Consider the following 16,950-nt stretch of genomic DNA (forward strand, 5'->3'; position numbering starts at 1 on the left):
GTAAAAATTCTAAAGCAGGCAGCAATGAAATGATGGTATTATTTTAATAACTGTGGAAAATTCATTTGCATAGATTTAAAAATTATTGCCTCAAAACCTTGACTGTTACATGGATTTCAAGGAGGGAAAACTGTGCTGTTCCTGTGACAAATATTTTCCACAGTGACAAAATATATCTCTCTGCTGTGTAAATTGGGGTTGACTCACAGACTAGTGCATTCTTTCACATCAGCAGTGACATTCATCATGTATGCACGTGGGACACGCAGGCTGCTGTAAGTCACTGTGTCCATGCACACAGGAGAATCGTAGGTGTGCATTTTACACACACTGGGAGAGTGCAGTGAGGTGTGTTTGTGAGTGTGCTGTGCGTGTGGCATCATAAACATGTTCACAAGAGGAGAACGGAGTTGTGGAGAAGACCAGGGACAGGAAGAAGCATCAGAAAGTGAAACTGGGGACGGAGCTATGAAAGCCCCTCAAGCCTGAGACATGTGACGCCGACTCCGGAGGAGAGAGGTCATGCCCCCTGAACCTGCTAATGCTTCAAAAGCACCTTCCTGACCCCCGCCTGCATCTCCTTGTTGCGGAAGCTGTACACAATGGGGTTCAGCGTGGGCGTCACCAGAGTGTAGAGTGCGGCCACCACCTTGTCCTTCTCAAAGGTGTAGCTGGAGGCGGGGCGTATGTAGGTGTAGATCACGGGACAGTAGTAGAGGGACACCACAATGAGGTGGGACGAGCAGGTGGAGAAGGCCTTCTTTTTGCCCTCCGTGGAGCGGATGCGCAGGATGGCCCTGATGATGAAGCCGTAGGAGATGCAGGTCAGCATGAAGTCCCCCACGGCCAGGGTGATGTCAGCTACGTACACCATCACCTCGTTGATCCTCACAGGGCTGCAGGACAGGGCCAGCAGCGGGGGAATCTCACAGAAGAAGTGGTCAATGGTATTCGGCCCACAGAAGGTGAGCCTCAGGATGAGACCCGTGTGCACCCAGGAGTTGGTGACGGCGATGGCCATGACAAGGCTGAGCAAGGCCACGCACGTGCAGGGGTTCATGATGGTGCTGTAATGAAGGGGGAAGCAGATGGCCACGTAGCGGTCGTAGGCCATGGTGGTAAAGAGCACCATCTCGGCCCCCAGGGACCAGGTGAAGAAGAAGAGCTGGGACATGCAGCTGCTATAGGAGATGGTGCTCTCCACAGACAGCATGGTCCACAGCACCTCGGGGATGATGCTGGTGGTGCAGACGATGTCCACGATGGCCAGCCCCAGCAGGAGTATGTACATGGGCGTGTGCAGCGTGGCATTGCAGATGATGGCGACCACAATGAGCATGTTGCCCAGGAACGCAACCATGTAGATGAGGAGGAGGACACAGAAGAGTATGCCCTGCAACTCGGGGTTCTGGGTGAGCCCCAGCATGATGAACTGAGTGACCACGGTGTGGTTCATCCTGCCTGGGACAGGTGCCAGGGGCTGCTCGGTGCACCACAGGGGTAAAGGACCCGGGGGTGTTGCCAGGGCACACTGGGGAAGGGGTTGTGCCTTGCGATATGAATATGAGTTGGTGAATGCCACAGCCCGAATCCCTTAGGACGGAGCGCTGGTGTCCAGGCAGGGTCCTCTACTCTCCAGGCAGGTTCCACTCTCTGGTGCGTGGTCTTCCATGGAAGACTGGAATAAACTAAAGGCAGAGGTTGGAGAGAAAATACAAGAGAAATAAATGACTTAATATGCTCCAGTACTGTGGTTTTGTGGCCTGCCACACGTCTGAGAATGATTTCCACTTATGTCCTAATACACATGTCCTGTGCAATGAAAGCCAAAAACATGCACCTCGGTCATCCCGCTGACTGCACGCAATTCAGGTCTTACCTGAAACACACCTGAGTTGGAGTATCTGCAACAGTGGAAGCTGGCAGGCCAATCAAACTGGCAGCCTTTTCAGGGAAAAATGCCCAGTATAATATTTTGAGGCTGTATATTCATGGAATCACGGGCAAATCTATTGTAATCCAAATGATAAGCAATTCAATCAAATGTTTGGGTTGGCATTTTTCTCCAGTTTGATAAGTAAATTACTAATATTGAATGAACTGATTATGTGTTTTGCTGTCATATCATGTTAAAGGAATTATCCTTAAAAGTGTTAAGACCTAGATTTGTGTGTTTGTCATTACAGCTGTAAATTAGCCATTTCACCTCTGTAAGCTTCAGCTGCATCTTTCTAAAAACTGCATAAATTTATATGATATTCCACATGACGTAGGTGATCTTCTGAAGGACACCTGAAGGATAGGGGCAGCTGCAGACTCTTCCTGAAACCAGTCATGAGGACTCCGGACGACCTGGTTCCGTGCTATCCAAACATCTCCAGCATTCTGCCTCCTGTCTGCCCTTAGCCTGTTGTATACGTTTCTTTTTATGCACTGACAGTCACTGACATGAGCTCCCATCTTTCAGCACTAGAGCAATCCAGGGAAACTGGGAAGAGTGTACAAGCAATTGTAGATTCATTCTTTTCTTGTTTTACCAATGTCCTTGATCTTTTCAGAGATTGGGCTGTATCTCTGATATCTTATTTAAAAAGGCTTAAATAAAGTCATCCTTGCAAGAACCCCACCTGTGTGGTTGCTGCCTCAAGCCCGCAGTCACCTGTGTTAAATAAACCCAGAGTGCCGAGGCTCCGTGTATAGCTCCTCAGACTGGAATGCACAGGTAAAGCCCTGGGAACCTGCCCCTCTGCCAATCACTAGTCATGGTGTGATGAGCTATAGGGGCCACTCCAGACATGCTATCCTTTTGTTCTCACAACCTAATGAGACTTTAAATCTCCTGTCTCTGTATAGTGAACTCAGAAACACTGCAAGAGAGAGACAGTAACCATGACTGGGAGCACCAGTCTCCAGTGGAAGAGCCGAGATGGGCGCCTGGGTTGTCTGAATCCAAAGAAGTTGCTCTTGACCTCTGTTAGACGCTTTCAGGCAAAACCTCAAACAGGGTGACAAACGCACACAAAACCTAATTATGCAGAAGTCTGAAGGCAGAGGGGTGCTATGTTAAGCATGAGAGTGGGATCCTGAGCAGGAAAATGCAGAAAGGCAGTTTGTACTTGGCATTTAATTCAAATATTTGGATATTACAAGGATATGTAATGGAAATGATGACAATTAATACTTAAGATATCGAGAGCTGAATGCTTTCAAGTGATGTGAGGAGGTCTTGGCCTGCCTGTTTCACTTTAATAAAGAACAACACATCCACCAACCGCACAGGGCAGAAAGCCCAGCAATAAACCCAAGTACCAATAGTCAGCTCACTTCTCAGGGTGTCAAGGTATGTCCCGGGGAAGGCAGTCTGTGTGACCATGTGAAGGATGGAGCTGGACACTACTGAAGCCCTACTCAGAAGTGGATGAGGTGGGACTTGGAATAGGGGAGCCTCTGGAACCCAGCCTCTGGGGTCTGGGCCACCGACTGGGTGTGTTTGGAGAGGATGCCAAAGCTCAGGCTCAGGGCCAGACAGAGGAGTGTGGATCCCTAAGAGCACAGAGCTCCACAGGGCAGAGGACACAGTGGGCAGTGTGGAGAGACAATCAGGCAGTCTCATGATTTTGTGGAATATTTTTCCCAATTTTTTTCCCAGAATACCAAATAAATATGTTAATAAAATAATAAGCAGAGCAGGTTTGGTTGATAACATATGATTTAATTAACTCTAGTTATAAAGGTGTTTTCATTCAACAAGTATTCACAGGTCATATTTGTGCTCATCGCTGAGGGGTGAGGGTGGGGTCCAGGACTGCGTGACTCAGTGTGGTGTGCCAGCCACCTGGGGCCTCCTGCTCCGCCAGCCTGGGTCCCTCAGTGCTCCTTGTCCCTGACTCCCCATTGTTTTCCCTCTCTCCTGCTCCTCAAGGTGGCACTGTGTGCACCTGTGCTTACCTGTATTCACCTGTGCTCACCTGTGCTCACCTGTGTACATCGTTCTCACCTGTGCTTACCTGCGCTCACCTATGGGCACCTGTGCTCACCTGTGCTCACCTGTGTGCAGCATTTGAGGAGTGTGAGGGGAGAGGGCAGAGAATGCAGGGACCACTCTGGGAACAGTGCTGACAGGTGCGAAGCCTGGAGTAGGACATGGCCTTCAGCTTCCTCAGAGGATGGGTCAGCTCCTGGGCTGGGGTGCCTGTGCAGTGTGACAGCAGAGGTGTGACAGCATAGGACTGGCCCAGACGATGACGAGCTGAGACCTTGGCTGTGGACAGGCGGATGACGGAGAGAAGTACCAGTCTCTGAGGAGGAGGAGGCAGGCTGCGTGCCCAGTTTAGGAAGACAGCCCTGAGAGCAGCATAGCGGATGGGCTCAGGGGAGACAATGGGGTCCAGACAAGACTGAGCCTTCAGTTTGTGGAACAATATCCATCCAATTAAATTTAATATTAAGATTTATTTATAATTACTACCTGCTGGAATAAAATAAGTATCTTATATCACATAAAACTACAGACAGAGAAATGTAAAGACTGATCTGAATTCCTTGCCAGTAATCATTAGCCACTCTGCAGAGGAGGGGACCGAGGCCCAGCATGCACACCAACATAGAAGACACACACCAAGCAGCAGGGCCTCCCTGCACCGGCTGCCTCGCTCAATCCTGAGGCCAGGGCTGAACACCAGGACAGTTAACATTTATCCTCCACATGAGCTGAGGGCTGAGGTTTGACAGACGCACTCACTGTCACCCACACAGGCAAAAGGGAAACCTAAAGCCATGGAAGCTAAAGACAATTTCCTCATGCTGTGATCTTACAGCCACCACCAACTGCTAGAGCTCAGAACTAGCTCCATCTTTATCACCATGAGGAGCAGCATCACCACCACCATTATCATCCTCATCACCACCATCACTATCATCACCACTAACATCACCATCATCATCCATCATGATCATCACCACCATCATGATCATCACCACCATGATGATCATCACCACCATCACTATCATCACCACCATCACTATCATCACCACATCACTATCATCACCACATCACTATCATCACTACCATCACCACCATCACTATCAGCATCACCATGAGTACCATCACCATCAGCACCACCATCAGCAGCACCATCACTATCATCCCCACCATCACTATCAGCACCACCAATACCACCATCAGCACCATCAGCACCACCATTACCACCATCACTATCAGAACCACCATCACCAGCACTCACTACCATACCACCATCAGCACCATCTCTATCAGCACCATCAGCACCATCACTATTAGCACCACCATCATCAGCACCATCACCACCATCAGCACCATCACCACCATCACGATCAGCACTATCACCATCAGCTACATCACCACCATTGGCACCATCACTATCATCACCACCATCGTCAGCACCATCAGCACCATCACTACCAACACCATCAGTGGTAGCACATCTCCACCATCATCACCTTCAGCACCATCACCATTGTCATCGACTGCTATCAGATGTGTTTACCTGTGCCATCTCTGTGAACAATAGAGGGACTCTCGTGAAGGACTGCATGGTGCAGGTACAGAGATAATAGCACACCACAGCAGCCACTGGGTTCCAGGGACAGGTGGGTGCCCACTAAGCTGTCCCCCAGACTCCTGAATGACTCTGGACAGCCTGCCCCTGGGCAGCTCTCAGAGGTGATGTGAAGTCAGTTAGTTGAGGCTTGGTCTAACAAACGTGTTACCTTCTCTCCAGCTTGGCTTCCCTTGCAGCTCAAGTACTGTTTTATAAAGGTTCAAATTGATCAAGGAGAGGAAGGCATTGGAGATCAGAGCACTCGGGAAGGCAAGGGAATTGCAGAAAGAAGATGTGTGAGTGCCAAGGGAGGGTGCCAGCGCCTGCACACAGGTCCAGGCTCTACCCAAGCAACAGCCTAGGAACAGTCCAGATGCACCATCTGGACTACCGAGCATCCTACGTCCCAGGGAGCCCCTCAGTCCCTGAATTCCGGCCACACGTGAGCTCTATAGCACTCTGGTCTCCCAGGCTTGGCAGAGACAATCATTCAACTGTGACTCCCCATTGGCTATGCCGCAGAGCAAGCCACATACTTGGGTACACAGAGGGGAGTGTACCCAGGTCATGTGGAGCACCGGTACAGGCCATCCCTGGAGCTTGGAGGCCCACGTAGCCCACCCAGCCACAGGCGCTGACCAGTCTAAACAGGCGGCTCTCCCCCATGGTTCCCCAGCTGCTCCTGCAGCAGTGTGCTCCCCTCACCTGGCTTACTGCCAGGCCCAACCTGTGCTGGATGTGGGCATGGAGCCCAGCCTCGGAGCGAACCCCCAGGCAGAGGGATAAATAAGCTTTGGGTTATATTACAACCTGTGGATGGATTTTATCTCATGCTGCAGGTGAAAAACTGAGTGAAGTGTTGCTAGTCCTTGCCATTCCTGCTCAGGCCATTTCATGTGACCATGACCGTCAGACAGCACGTCCACACACACTCACCGTGGCTCTGTGCAGCGCACCGCCATGGCAGCAGGATTCAGACAGAGACTCTACGTGCTCTGGGACACTAGCATGAAGACAGCGGGGCTAAGTACCTGCCTCAGGGGTGGTCCCAGCTCCCTCATGCCCACGGCCCTGATCCAGCACTGGGGAAGGGCAGCCCCAGGACTCTCTGAGGAGCAATCAGCTGCCTGCACTGATCACCAATTACCAGAGGACTTGGCCTCGGTGTCATCACCTGCCATGAAGACTAGAAGCCTCCCAGGGAGATATCCTCATGGAGTGGGAGCCTGAATAATGAGAGACCCTGGGAATGCTGGCAGGGGACTCAAGGAATGAGTAGGTGGACATCGTTAGGAAAGCAATTACTTCTGTGGGGTCTCCTCCCTGTCCCAGTAGAAATTAGAGAGGAGCTCAGTTGCAGAGCATTTTCCTAGCAAGTGCAGGGCCCTGGGTTCAATCCCCAGCCCCGGGGTGGGGGTAGGGGCAAAGAATGAAAAATTAGGAGGTAAAGGGTGGTTTTCAGTGTGTAAGTCTTTCATTTGATTGGTTAAATCTATTCCTAAGTATTTATCTTTATGTATTTATTTTTGGCTATCATAGCTGGAATCACATTTATGTTTTTTTTTTTTTTTTTAGAGGAGGGATAGCTAGTTGTTAGTGTTTGGTAATCAACTGATTTTTTGTACGTTTTAATTTCTTTTTAGCCATGCATGACCTGTGGAGTCTAACGTGGCCACACGGGGATGGGATGTGCTGTGCCCTAATCTGCTCCCCAGCCCTTCCTCCTCTCCTTGACCTCTTGCCCTTCTGTCTGTCCTCTTGTCTGTCTGCTTTTTAAAGGAAGATTATGGGACTTTGTACATTGACTTTGCAACCTGCCGCTTTCCTGCATTGGTTCACTACTTCTTGGAGTTTCTGTGTGTTCTGTGTGGCTTTCCACTCCAGATTGTCATCTGAGCATGAAGACAGGGGGGCTTTGCCCTGTCCTCGGGACCTTCCTTGCCTCCCCTGCCTCATGCCCGGCTAGGGCTGCCGGGAACATGAGGAACAGGAATGGCGAGTTGGCCTGCAAGTCTTGTTCCAGGTGCAGAGGAAAGCCTCCGACAACCCAGCCTCCAGCATCGTGGGATTCATGCCTCAATTGTGTTAAGGACATTCTTTCTCTAGTTTTCTGAGTTTTCAAATGGAAGAATATTGAAACAATTTTATTGAATTCCACCTTTTGGGTCCCCTTCTTCCTCTGGAAGAAGTCTTTTTCTTCTGTCCTTTAATAAATTTCTAATTTCTACTCTGAAAAAAAAAAAGAAACAATTTTATTGAGTGCCTTTTCTCTATCTTTTGTTTAGAGATTTTTCCAAACTATTTCTGCAATTACTACATTCCTGTGTGTGGTCACCGAAGTTCCATCAGCTGGCCAGTGAGCTAATTGACGTCTCCCTAAATCTAAGCATCCAGATAGGAAGAAGAACCCCGGGCTTTGCAGAGTGGTTCCTAGCTGGGTGCTCCTTCAGTGCACAGTGGGGCCCTTGGCACAGCCCTTATGCCCTCCGTCTCCTTTGGCAGAGCCCAAGCGCCAGCCTGGGGGCTTGCCTAGGACCTGTGGTCACTTCCTGAGTATCCTTCTAGCCACAGACGTGCAACCTCCCCTACCCATGATAATATCCGGAAGCCCCTGGAAGACCTCCTTCCCCGGGGCATCCTCCTCTCCACAGCCTCCTTCTCGGGCCCTTGCCCTGTCCCCTGCGCCCCACTCACTGTCCCAGGCTTAGTGTGCTGCAGGTGGTGTGTATCCAGATGCTTTCAAGGGCAGGAGGTGACCAACCAGCCTCTGGCCTGTCCCCTACGGCACTGCCAGCTGGCTCAAAACACCAAGATCTCATTCTGTTGAGAAGGAGGGACGTGCAGGGTGTGGCCAACCCACAGCTGCCCCTGGGCTGGGCCTGGGGTGAAGCAGACACTGCTCCCTCGGGGTTGACCTGCCTGCCACTTCACTAAGCAGTGATGTCACTGTCACAGTTTAGATCCCAGTCCCTCCATGTTCCTTTTGACAGTCTTAACAACAGAGTGGTCTTCTGTGTAGGACAGGTCCCTGGAGCTCCCCGTGCCACAGGCCCGTTTTTTGTGACATCACCGTATGTTAAGTGTTTGACAAAAATATTTTTAAAAACAAGTGAAAGTACAACAAAAATGCACTTTTATGTGGAATGGCAGAAATTTCAGTGTTGATCCGAGAATGTTTTGAAGGTATTTTCTCACCTTTTAATGACCAAACAGGAAAAAAAAAAGCAACAACATTGAATTAATTATACAAATAAACATCTGAATACTCCAGGGTCAGACGTGCAGGATGGTCCTGTGCGGACGTCAGTATGGAGGCTTCGTCACGGAGTCACTTATGTTTATTCACCAAGGAAAGAACCGACTGCCTCTTAAACACATCTCCTTGGTAAATGCACAGCGGAAGAAGCACGAGTCCAAACAACACCCCGGAATCTGGAAATGTCATACATTTTGCAATGCAACAACCTGCTATTGGGAAAAATAAATTTATGAGCTAAGAAAAATCTTCTTGGTTGGGACACTTAGCTTTTTACTTAAAATATATTTTTTAGAAGAGTTTCTGATTTTCAGAAAAAATGGAAAGATAAAACATTGAATTCCCTTTCACCCCAAGTTCAAGTTCTGTAACCCCATTAGTCATATCTGATTAGTGTGGAAATGAGCAAAGTGATAAATGAAGGCATTGAATGAGGCCTGGCTGGGTGCTGCTCAATGGGAGAGGCCCCCACTACTACCATGGGTGAGAGGCCCTGGGTTTGGTGGTCAGCGACACAGAAAAGACAAACACACCTGCAAACAAGCTGCCGGACGGGGGGGGGGGGAGCTGCTCTCTCCAGCATCCTCTGTATTTTCTGTGACCACATCATATTTCGGATGGTCACCTTATCAGATTTTCCTTGGTTTTGATGTCCATGATAGTCTTGAGGGCAGTACTTAGAAAGTCCCTCAAGTGGGATTTGCCAGTTGGTCCCCCAGTTAGACGAAGGCCTATTTCTTCAGTGAAAACCACAGAAGCAGAACACCCCCACCGCAGGGTATGAGAATATGAGAGGGACACTGTCTATAGCACAAGAGGGAACAGCCTTCCCACAACATTGCAGGGGACGCCCGAGTGTCCTAGCGCCCATAGCACTGGCCTTGCTCAGGGGCAGAGTGGCATCCCCCAGTGCTCCTGGCCTCTCAGTACTGTCCCCTGCTGCCGTCTCCACAGGAGGACGATGAGCAGGTCTCAGTGGGGAGGAAAGCACCCACGTCCTGGGGACAGGGTGTCTGGAGCACTTGGCACATTCAGGTGCAGACATGTCTCCTGCCGGTTCTCCCTGGGTCTTTATTGATCTCAGCGCACCTGGGGACCTGTGTTCCACACTGTGGTTGCAGAACGGGACACTTTGCCACCTGTGACGAACCATTCTAGTCTAGGCACAGAAAGTTTCTCATCATTACTATAGTTAATATTATCAGCACTGTTTTAGTTGGCAAATCACAGCTGTGTAAGGGCGTGAATGCGATATTTTGATATACGCATACAGTGCAGAGCAGTTAAATCAATCTAGTTAACATAGCCCTCACCTCATCTGTCATTTTTTAAAAACTGTAAATAACATTGTTATGTGTTTGCTGGTGTATTATAGTTATACATAATCTTGGGGGTTTTTGACAGAATCAATGTGCAAGAAATATACTTTGCTGCACTTTATCTTTTTTACAGTGAGATTTAGTCTTTTAGTCATTTTGAAAAATACAGCAGATTATTATTCCATCTAATCACCTTGACAAGTCTAGATAAGTATGTTTGTTTGTTTTTCCAATTCCTTACTTTCTGATACTTTAGGAAGCTCTGTCCTTCTCTTTTATAATCCAGTCCTAGAAGCCACCTCTCCAAGGGTCCCTTTGCACCCTCCTGGAGGGTGGTGTCAGACCACATGGCTGGGAGCTAGGTGCTCTGGGTGCTCTCTGGGTGCCTGTGCGGCTGGGTGGATCATCTCGGGAGTCAGAGGAGGGCACGTGTGTATCCTCACCTTGAGAGCTCGTGTCTGCACATTTATGAGTAGAATCATCCACGTCTGCACTAGGTTCACACGAGTGCTCACTCAACTGGCAGGCTCTCCTCTGGGACATGCAGGTGACTCCCGTCTCTGCTGTGAATGGTGGTAAATTCCCATGGGGAGTGAGGGGCCAGCTGCCATCTTCCTTCACCCACTGACTTCATGATGCAGCTTCAGCACACACAGCAGGGTCTGGATCATCAACCTTACCCACACGGCATGCAGTTTCATCAGCTAGCGTGCCGGGTTACCGTACAGGTTCTCTGAAGTTTAGTTTCACACCCTATCAATTTGCAAAGTGTTGCTCAGCATCCTTTCTCTCAAGATTCTTCCCTGTGTGTGTAATGTGCAGAGATGGTTTTGTATCCTTTGTTTTCTAACCTCATTGGCACGACTTCTGCCAACTCCCGTGAGATATGCAGGGGGACATGGGGAAGTTATGGGCATCTGTGATAGCACATCCCAACATCTCACTAGATGGTTCATGATCTTCATGTTGTTGGTGTGCCTGGCCCAAAAGTCAGCCTTGACTCCTCTGTCTTTTGATGGAGACAGTGGCCATGTGAAGGACTTGTGCCTCACACAGCTTCTAGGAAATCGGACCCTTTCCTGAAGCAAAGCCATAACTGATTAGTGTGGAAATAACCAAAGTGATAAATAAAGCCATTGAATGAGGCCTGGCTGGGTGCTGCTCAGTGGGAGAGCCTCCCCCCCCCGCAACTTATTGTAAAAGTTAATAAAGATATTTTCCTGTTCTCATTATTTTTCTCTGGACACCAATGGACTGTAGTGCCATTTAGTACATTTGTGATGGTATCTAGCCATCTGGAAAAAAAAGAGAAAAGAAGAAAGGAAGGGATCTAACAGATGATAAATTCACTGAGGAAAATGCAGTCTTTTAAGTATATGGGGTTAAAATAATTCTACAGCCATTTGGCAAAAATAACACTACATCCATTCCTTGTGCTAGTAAATGGAAAAAGTGACTCTGAGATTACAATGTAACAGTTGAAATGCTACCAATAACTACTCTAGATGGAAAAGTGGGAAATGTTGCCTATCACCCAGGAGGAAGGACTGGCCTTCTAATAGACTCTCCAAATCAGTAGTGAGGCATGAGTGGAGGGCCACATCGCAGGTGAACTTCCTCACTGCTTCTGAAAGAACAATCAAGGCTTGCAGTAGGAGAAAAAATGCCCCTTTATTGAGGCAGTTCTGCATATTTATAGAGCCCGGGGTGGTTTTTTGGCAGCTGGCTTGGGGTGCGTTCTAATTGGTGGGTAAGGATCATGTGAGCCAGCAGGGCTCACCATTGGACAGCAGGATCATGTGAGCCAGCAGGGCTCACCATTGGAGGGCTCTTCTTGGGGGGATGGGGAAGTTAGCCTTTGGAGCTGGGGCGACTCCAAACAATAGAATAGTTTCTATTCTACTGAATTGGTAAATTTGGCCAAGGAGAATGTGTTTCAAATCTGTGGGGGAAAACACAATGAATACATTCAAAAGGTCCAAATTAACTGAAAAAAAAATTAATGAATATCATAAGGAGTTAATGTCCATAATTATAAAAATAGTAAAAAATGACTAAAGAAATAGCAAAAAGCCTAGGAAAAGAGGCAAAACCCCTCAGCAGCTCACATGGAGAGAAATACCCACACTTCTCGGGTGCGTCTCTCACGGTGAGCTCCACATTAGTAACACAGAGGCAGGTTGAAAGGGTCTCCTGTGCCTTCCTCCTTGCAAAGCTATAGATGCTGCAATCCTGCTGCACAGTGGTGATCCTGGGCTGCAGGGCTCTCAGACCCCCAGCCCACAGCCCAGTGGGAAATGTGGCACATGGCAACTAAGCTCCTAGTGCCTCCACCTGGTGTGCATTTCTAGCCTGAGAATGCAGAAATTCCACAGCTGGGCAAATTGATCCATCACAGCACCACTGCAATGGTAGGTGGTGGGAACTGCCACAGTATCCAGCAGAAGAGACTGAATAAAGTCTTGATATGTGCACCCGGGGAATGCTGTGCAGATGTGAAGGAGACCAGGAGGTGGGTGTCCCACTGGTGCTGGCAAAAAATACCACTAAGTGGGAAAGTCAGGCATGGAAGTCAAGCAGGGCACACCCCTAAGACAAAGCAGGGTAATAGGGAGATGGATCCTGCATCAGGAAAAGAGATAAGAAGTGTTTCAAAAAATTAATGGGCCACCAAAGATAGAGGGGGTGGAGCAGAAGGTGCCGGGCGGGTTCCTCCTGGGTGAGTCTTGTGCAGTTCACCTGGAAGATGCCCAAGATCTCCCTGTTCAAAGCCATGAAGCTAAGCAGTAGAGGAGGGCACCACATAGAGCAGAGCCCTCACCACCCGCCAGCCAGTGTGCTCTCGGGGCCTCCCATAGACCCCACTGCTCTCAGGGGTGGGACAGACCCTCCTGTGTTTCCCCAGCTTGCCACCTCCACTTCTGAAGACTCTCACGATGCCCCTCATGCTGCTCATGTCCCTTCCTCCTTTATTTCTCCACTGTGTTCAGAATAAATTCATCATATTTGACTCAAATGATTTGCTTCAGATTTTTTTTCATTAGAAGCAAGTTGCAGATGAAAAATTTTATGTTCTCCAAATCCAATCTTCCACTTTCCCCTCCCTCAGCACAGCCAGAGTTCCATGAATCCGGTTTGCATTCAGTCATATTTGCATGTTTTCTATATTCAAATGTACTCTTAAATATCATAGTGGTTTTTGTTTGTTTGTTTGGATTTTTGTTTTGTCTCCTAATTTTTTTTTTTAAAGATTTTATTTATTTATTTATTTTTTTTTTTAAAGATAGAGTGAGAGAGAGGAGAGAGAGAGAGAGAGAGAGAGAGAGAGAGAGAGAGAGAGAGAGAGAGAATTTTTAATATTTATTTTTTAGTTCTCGGTGGACACAACATCTTTGTTGGTATGTGGTGCTGAGGATCGAACCCGGGCCGCACGCATGCCAGGCGAGCGCGCTACCGCTTGAGCCACATCCCCAGCCCTCCTAATTTTTTTTAATTAATTCAAATGACTGACTTCAAAACATTTCCTGGACTAGGCATGGTGGTACACACCTATAATCTCAGAAGCTGGGGAAACTGAGGCAGGGGGATCACAAATTCAAAGTCAGCCTCAGCAGTTTAGTGAGGGCTTAAGCAATTTAGCAAGACCCTGTATCAAAATAAAAAATGAAAAGGGCTGGGGATGTGGTACGGTGGTTAAGTACCCCTGGGTTCTCAGGTTCTCTCTCTCTCTCTCTCTCTCTCTCTCTCTCTCTCTCTCTCTGAGACCAGCTCCAACAGGGGGTCTCAGGAGACAAACGGATGATGAGGAGTCGGCGAAAGAGGGGGTGGAGAAACAACACGGACACCAAAGTGAAGGTGATGACCCCAATCTTTACTTGTGAAGATGATCATATATACTTTTCATTTTGGCAGGCTTACAGTACTTTGTAGTTACAAAACAGGAATCATTATTCAAAGAAAGAAAATATTACGTAGCTACAATTAGAATAGAAGAATGTATCTTGGCTTATGCATAAGCAAGCATTTGTACTTTCAGTTCGAGTTTTGCTTTGAGCAGTTTCTGCTTAGTTAACTTTTAATAATAGTTACAAATGTCCCAAACTATTGGCCTATACCTTGACTATTCTTTCTTGACTTACTGACTGGAACCAGTGCCATGGTTACGGCAAGTAGTTGACTTGTTATTAATTTTATTCAAACAGGAGTAAGAGCACAAACCATTGTGCACAGGAACAAGAACAAGTTGCCCAGTACTAAGCACTAATCTATCTTCTTAACATTAATTTTTCTTCTCTAGATTTTAATTTAATTTCTCAAAAACTTCCTTGACAGGAATACAGGGAGTTTTTCATTAGATTAACAATTTACACTCCACAGCTGAATCATTGCATTTAGAACAAACAGATCTATGCTTTAGAAGTAGTTGCATTAATTGGGAAAGTCATGATTTTTCCTTCATACTTAATGGTCATATGAGAAATCAAATCTATACTTATTAAAGGAATACAAAAGCAAACCAGCCCATTCCCAGAAACATACTGCGCTCCTCCAGAGGATGGACGCCTTGCGCCATCCACCTCAGTAGGGCCTTGCCATTGCCTGAGTCAGGGGAGGGGCACAGCATATCTCTCTCTCTCTCTCTCTCTCTCTCTCTCTCTCTCTCTCTCTCTCTCTCTCTCTCTCTCTCTCTCGCTCTCTCTCTCTCTCTCTCTCTCTCTCTCACACACACACACACACACACACACACACACACACTCACAAATTGTGTCCTACCAATGCATCTGTTCCAGGGCACTTATCATCTTTGAACACATTCACAATCTCTCATTCTTTAGTTATGTTCTGTCTCCTCCCAGCAGAGTGTAAGGGTACATTTTTCTCCATCTTATTCACTCACATGTCCTAAGTGCATGCCAGCAACAGAGAAGATGCTCTGCACTTGTTGTATTTGCACACTATTTTGGGATATTGTATTTTCTGCATGGTTCAGAATTCATTTATCCATTTTGTATCGAGGTTTATTTGAATGCTTTCTGATTTTTAATATTGTAAATAACATTATATCCATAGAAATCACCTGGGGGTATTTGCTTAGGCTGACCTCCAGATGGTGAGGACGGCACTATGATCTTGACTAGGTGCTACCAGGTTCCCCTCTGTGAGGCTGATACGTGGCATCACCAAAAGATTCTTTTCCCAGTCAAACAAACGTAAAATGTCGTCTCAGTTTTCTATGAATGTACCTTTTGCTGATCATCTCTTACTTAGTTTAACTGTTAAATATATTGATTTATAAGTAAACTATGTTTGTCATTTTTGAAAAAAATTTCAATTCCTTTATGTATTTTTGTGCCTTCTGACCTCTGTGGTGTCCGTGATTTTCTGGGCTCCACTTTGTCATCTGCAACCTTCCCACTGTTGCCCCCTTGCCGTCCAGGCAGAAGAGGGCGGCCACCAACCTTGTGTTGAGAAATCTTGTGGATCAGTTATTGCTTGTGTCTGTGTAATCATGGGGTGTCGGGTTCTTAATCCTGCTTTAATGGTGATTTGGGTCTTGAACTTGTCTTCTGTGCAGGTGGCATAAGCTCAGACTCCAGGCCTGCACATGACGCTGGACTGGAAGTACTCAGTCCTCTACGGTGACAGGTTTACACTCAGGGGCTTGGCTTACAGGCAGGCAGTCACCTGCAGGTCTCCTGGAACCCAGTCCATGCTCCCCTGACCTCTGGGGACTTCAGACCTCTGTGAGCCCCGCATGCCTTCTGACAAGGCTGAGCCTGGCAGCTGTGTTAGTCACATTCCATTGCTGTGACCAAAACACCAGACAAGAACAACCTAGAGCAGGGAAGTTTATTTGGGTTCATGGTTTCAGAGTTCCCAGCAGTCGATGGCCGACTCCACTGGTCTGGTGCCTGGGTGAGGTAGCTCATCCCAGCAGAAAGGAAGCAGAGACGGGAGAGAAGGGGCCCAGGAAGATGCACCCTCCAGGCCTGGGTGACCCCTCCTTCAGCCTCGCCCACCTGCCCGCAGCTACCACCTAGTTGGTCCTTTCCATCTAGGATGGGCTGCTTAGGTTAAGCTCCCACCATCCAGCCATTTCCCCTCTGCTGCCCCTGCATTAGCAAGAGCCTGGGGAGACACCACACTTCCACACCATAACAACAGCCCGGCTTCACAGTGACAACAGCCAGACCATATGTGACAGTGGGACTGTGACTCACACCTATGAAACAGGATGCCAAGCCTCCATGACCCACATCAGACAGTCGGCCATGTCAGCACTTCAATCAGAGTTCGTCACAGTGAGGGGGTCAGCTGCCATCAGTGGCATTTGGCAGAAATACAGAGCAGGCAGAGAGCAGAGCCTCGTAGCTCTGCCCTCAATGGCAGTGCTGGGCATGGAGAAGGGGGAAGCAGCCTGGGAGGGATGCCTCCTGAGTGGCAGGGGTCACCTGGCCTGCTTTGATGGGCCCTGAGCTTTGGCAAGGCCCCCTTCCCTCTGTAATAATTGCCCCCAAGTTTATAAAGAAAAGCCAGGGGGAGAGCTAATTTAATGTATGAGATTTAAGTTCTGTTTTAAAGTCTTAAAAGCTGCTGTTCCCGTTGTGTATGGATGTATGACCAACACGCCCGCTTTGTGTGCTTTGGTTTGGTTCTTCAGGGTTTCTGTCTCTGTGTCCCCTGTTTTCCTCTCTCTCCATGAATCAACGGCTGCTTTCCTTCAAGCCTCCGCATTCCCACTTGTTGCCCCGGGCAGGTGGCGGGGGCCTTGACAGGGCGCAGTTAAGCTGCAGAG

The 16,950-nt window shown here is 48.1% G+C and overlaps 1 protein-coding gene across 1 annotated transcript; it reads right to left on the minus strand.

The window, feature by feature from the left end:
- Positions 1 to 538: 538 nt before the first annotated feature.
- On the minus strand, positions 539 to 1,456 carry LOC144374044 (olfactory receptor 13G1-like). The gene has a single exon (XM_078037008.1). It carries the CDS (start codon positions 1,454 to 1,456, stop codon positions 539 to 541), a length of 918 nt encoding a protein of 305 aa, XP_077893134.1.
- Positions 1,457 to 16,950: the final 15,494 nt, after the last annotated feature.

Source organism: Ictidomys tridecemlineatus, unplaced genomic scaffold (genome assembly GCF_052094955.1).
Source record: "Ictidomys tridecemlineatus isolate mIctTri1 unplaced genomic scaffold, mIctTri1.hap1 Scaffold_562, whole genome shotgun sequence".
Lineage (NCBI taxonomy): Eukaryota > Metazoa > Chordata > Mammalia > Rodentia > Sciuridae > Ictidomys > Ictidomys tridecemlineatus.

Coding starts and splice junctions, on each gene's coding strand:
- LOC144374044 (XM_078037008.1), bottom strand. CDS start 1,456: ATGAACCACACCGTGGTCACTCAGTTCATCATGCTGGGGCTCACCCAG.